The sequence below is a fragment of the Microtus ochrogaster genome (assembly GCF_000317375.1).
Source record: "Microtus ochrogaster isolate Prairie Vole_2 chromosome 14 unlocalized genomic scaffold, MicOch1.0 chr14_random_1, whole genome shotgun sequence".
NCBI classification, from domain to species: Eukaryota; Metazoa; Chordata; class Mammalia; order Rodentia; family Cricetidae; genus Microtus; species Microtus ochrogaster.
In genome coordinates, this window is record NW_004949096.1 from 29,376,087 (window position 1) to 29,380,863 (window position 4,777).

General features: G+C 39.3%; 1 protein-coding gene across 1 annotated transcript in view; it reads right to left on the reverse strand.

The window, feature by feature from the left end:
• The window catches only part of Ttbk2 (tau tubulin kinase 2), a 127,870-nt gene that overhangs the window by 88,115 nt on the left and 34,978 nt on the right, over window positions 1-4,777 (reverse strand). The window contains exon 3 of the mRNA XM_005364320.3: window positions 525-672. Coding sequence (XP_005364377.1) covers window positions 525-672 — 148 coding nt within the window. The remainder of the gene's footprint in view (window positions 1-524; window positions 673-4,777) is intronic.

Here is a 4,777-nt window from a genome sequence, read left to right on the forward strand (position 1 = left end):
AGTAAGATGAACTTCAAATCTGATAAGCTATGCTCTGAAACTAAAGTTAATGAGAACACACAAAGCCTTACTTAGCATTTTTAATTCATCCTACAGTATGATTTGAAGATAGCTTCCATGATAAGATTCAAGAATGTTTAACATACAAAGGCAAATGAAGAAATAAATGTTTCAGAGGTATTTTATGATTGGTTCAAAGGAAGATTCAAATGTTACCATAGCAGATTTAGGATAACACTTTCTAAAGTAGTGGAGTGACTCTAATTATCTATCTCTCTCTCATCCTTACCATGAAGAGGAATTAACCCCAAACCCCAATTACTCTTAAGAATTGCATATTTCTATTACATAACAAAGCTTTCAACACAAACATACTCAGCATGTTTATACCTCACTGACACCAGAGCAGTCCATTAGTATAGAGAATTTAACAAGGGAAGATTAGAGCAATTAAGAACCATCATACAAAATTTCACTGCATGTCATTCGACAAGCTTACCTTGTAGTTTCTTTAACAAGCTTACCTTGTAGTTTCTTTAACACGGCAACTTCCATCTTCAGGACTTGCTTTGGCTGCTGAGCTGACTCCACCTTCAATGCCACATTTTCCCTGGTGAGCATGTCCAAGGCATCGTAAATTTCTCCAAAGCCCCCACCCCCAATCTTTCTTAACTGCGCAGAAAACAAAACAAGAACACATTCAAAATTATGCAAAGATTCTAATTGGAAGCCAACTCACATTTACACTTAGAAAACATGTAATTTTATTAGTCCTATTTTATAATAAATGATTTCAATATTGTTAAATTATTTACACAGCAAGAGGAAAACAATTGCCCGGAGATAATATCAACAACATTTCCTAGATTTGTCTACAGAAATAATTAAATTATTTCAGTTATAAACAATTATTAAAGGACTACAGCTAGCATCGAAATTGTCAAAAAAAACCCCACAGTATCCAAAAGAATCAACTCCTATAAATACCATTCAATAGCCATATTAGTCAAATCTAATTTCATTTGCAGACTTTTTAATCAATGAAATCTTTTTGCCATTTAAAATCTTATATAGAACCAATCTGGACTATAGGTAAGGAGGGAGGCTGAAGAATGGGATGAGCAGCTAGCATCCAGTTCATTCTCCTCTCTGAGGCAGGACTAACAGGATCCACACAACAAGCAAAGAGCGGTTCTACACAATCTCAGAGAGCAAACACTACTATACATCTACACTTCAAATAATAAGCTGTAATCAACTTAATTGCTTTCATCAAACACTTTAAATGCTAACTTAATTGGAGAACATCAGAATATTTGAGTATCATAAACAGGTTCTGAAAGCTAGTCACAATTAGACCTGTAAAGGGCTCTGAAAATCTGGGGTAGGTGATATACTTTATGCAAGATGCACCAAGAAACCAGTTCTCCACTTCCTGAAGCAATTTCTTCTTATAATATAAGCAAACATTTGGAATGTAATGCAAGGTAATGTAGGGAGTCATTACTAAACACATGAGGCCCCAAATCCTAAACCTTCCAAGAAGCCCATGCTCTTGTCATGCCCTGCTTACTCTCCACTGGCAATTCTCACTGATGCCCTTATCTATGCTCTAATCCTCCTTCCCTTTCTTCTTGTGGTGCACATCAGGTGCATAGCCTGGTCTGAATTACACGCCCAGCCCCTTAGGCCAATTTATTATCTGAATTTCTATAAAAATTATTTGTTTACTTTTTCAATTAACAATATTATCAGGCCATACTTTAGCTTATCACTGACTTTTAAGTTTGTGGAGTAACTTTCTATTGTTCAAGCCGGGCGGTGGTGACGCACGCCTTTAATCCCAGCACTTGGGAGGCAGAGGCAGGAGGATCTCTGTGAGTTCGAGACCAGCCTGGTCTACAAGAGCTAGTTCCAGGACAGGCTCCAAAACCACAGAGAAACCCTGTCTCGAAAAACCAAACAAAAAAAAAAAAACTTTCTATTGTTCAGAGACAAAGTCTCTATTTTGCAGCTCTGGCTGTTCTGGAACTCACTATGTAGACCAGACTGGCCAAAAAGGCATCCCACACGATGCTGGGTAAACTGGGTTTTCATCCAGGTTGGCCTCCAATAGTGATCTTGAACTCTTGATATTCCTGCCTGCACCACCCATGTGCTAGGATTACGGAAGTGCACACCAAATCCAATTTCGTGTTGCTTAATTTCCCACTGCTGCTGTCCTGTCTCACTCGACAGAAGTAGGCTTCTTCAGGGAGAGGTCACTTAACCTTCTTTACACAGTGCTTAACAAAGTCCGAACTATATAATTACAGCTTATTTACAAAGGTTGTTTTGTGTGTTTAGGTCATAGTCATTTTAAATTTGTTTGGTGATAAGAAGGAGTAAGTTAAGGAACTACAGGGTGAGCATGGGATAGAACCAGGTGCCAGATCTATGCAGTGAAGTGTGCTGCCCTTTTAGGGCTCTAGCTGGTACTTGTGATTCTTTGTATGTTGTCCACTAATGTAAGTTTAAAAACTAAAACCAGGCAGTGGTGGTTCACACCTCTAATCCCAGCACCCCAGAGGCAGAGGCAAGCAGATCTCTGCGAGTTCAAGGCCAGCCTGGTCTACACCGAGAGAGAGAGTTCCAGGACAGCCAGGGATACACAGAGAAACCCTGTCTCAAAAAAAAACAAAACAAAACAAAACAAAAACTTAGCTGCTCTGAAAGAGAAAGCTGGGAGGGTACCTTAGCCTAGGTATTCAGGGACAAGCAGAACAAAAAACAAAACAAAACAAAAACTTAGCTGCTCTGAAAGAGAAAGCTGGGAGGGTACCTTAGCCTAGGTATTCAGGGACAAGCAGAACAACATAAGACTCTGCTTCAAAGCAAACAAACAAACAAAACATAGTAAGTACTAAGGGTATGTCTTTATTATTTTGATTGATGGCTTATTATTTGATACACAAAATAATTTCAAATAAATGACAGAATTTTTTTTAATCTATATTGGGTCCTTAGTAGAATAGTAATTTGTTTAACTTTGACAAAACCTTATAATATCTTCATTAGTTCTGAGGTAAAAACAGTCACAAGTAATATAGTATGCTAAAGGCACATACATTAAATATATCCACTACATTCCCTCTCATCCTTCTGTTTTTAAAAAAGATTTATTTATTTTTTTATTTATTATGTATATATACAGTATGCCTGCATGTATGCTTGCATACTGGAAGAGGGCACCAGATCTCATTACAGATGGTTGTGAGCTATCATGTGGTTGCTGGGAACTCAGGACCTCTGGAAGAGCAACCAGTGCTCTTAACCTCTGAGCCATCTGTTCAGCACCTATCCTCCTCTTCTTTAATGTTAGGTACAGAAGACTTTCATATTGAACAAGGAATTGGGACCCTGACACTCCCCTGTGAAAAGTTAGGGTCTGGTAATATAATTCAGTGGCAGAGGGTTTCTTGTCTAGGCATATATACAAAGCACTGTGTTCAATCTCCAGCACTGGCAAAAATTAAAAATAAAATTAAAGCTATAGGGTCTGTTTTCCCACCTTCTTAAATGTATGTAGCTCTTATGACCGATTAACCAACAGAAAAGAACAATGACAATATGCCTGCTCTGAAGAGAAACCTTAAGCAGCCTGGTAGATTCTATATCTTGTCTCTAAAAAAGCAAACCAAATATAGAAAGTGTGGTTATCTTCATCTTCAGAAGTCATAGGCACAGGAGATTCCAAACAAAATGAGCAAAGTGGGAGAATGAGAGTGCTAACAAGCCCAAGGCATCAGGTCAGGGAGTAAAGAAGCCATACAGAAATAGAGTCTCTGGCACAACCAATCTTGCCAGAGCTAATGGCCAAGCCACCCAGATAAACTTGTCCCTAATGTTGTGTGTGTGTGTGTCTGTGTGTGTGTGTGTGTGTGTCTGTGTGTGTGTACACTCATGCAAGTGAAAGTGTATGCAGGTTAATAAGCTTGTGATTTTTGAGACAGGGTCTCTCACTGGGGACAGGGTTCACTGGTCAGGCTAAGTTGACAGGCCAGTGAGCCCCATGGTGGCCTCCTGCCTCTGCCTCCACCTCTCAAGCACCACAGCACCCAGCAGGTCCTCTTTTGTGAGACAACTACTTTAACAGCTATAAATCTTCCCGGTCCAGTTTTTTTGTATGGATGCTGAAGATCACTCAGGGCCCTCAATTGTGTGGCAAGCACTTTACTGAATGAGCTTTCTCTTAAACCCTCATTCCTAATCTATAAAACTATAGGCAAAATAAGATGACTAACCTATGACTGTGGATATTAACACACCATGCGTGTGTGTGTGCACATAGATGCCATCCTTAACAATTACGAATTCTAGCAGGGCAGTCATTCCAGCACTTAGGAGGCAGAGGCCAGCTGATTTCTGAGTTTGAAGATAGCCTGGTCTACAGAACTGTTCTGAGTTCCAGGACAGTCAGAGCTACACAGTGAAACCCTGTTTCGAAAAAAAAATAAAAATAAAAAAATAAAAACAATTTAAGAATCCTTACAAAATGCCATCCTCCTCCCAAATGTGGGGGACAAGTTCCACAACCCATCTGCTGTAATTGTCAGGACAAAGGAGCCACCGAAGGCAGATCTTGTTTGGTATCCTCACCACAGAAGGCAGATTCTGTTTAGTATTCCTCACTGCTTTCTCCCTGTTTTCAAGATGTCAGGGGTTGAACCCAGAATCTTACAAATGCAAAACACTCTACCACAGAACAATTTTTTCTTTAAAAATTTATTTTGTGGCC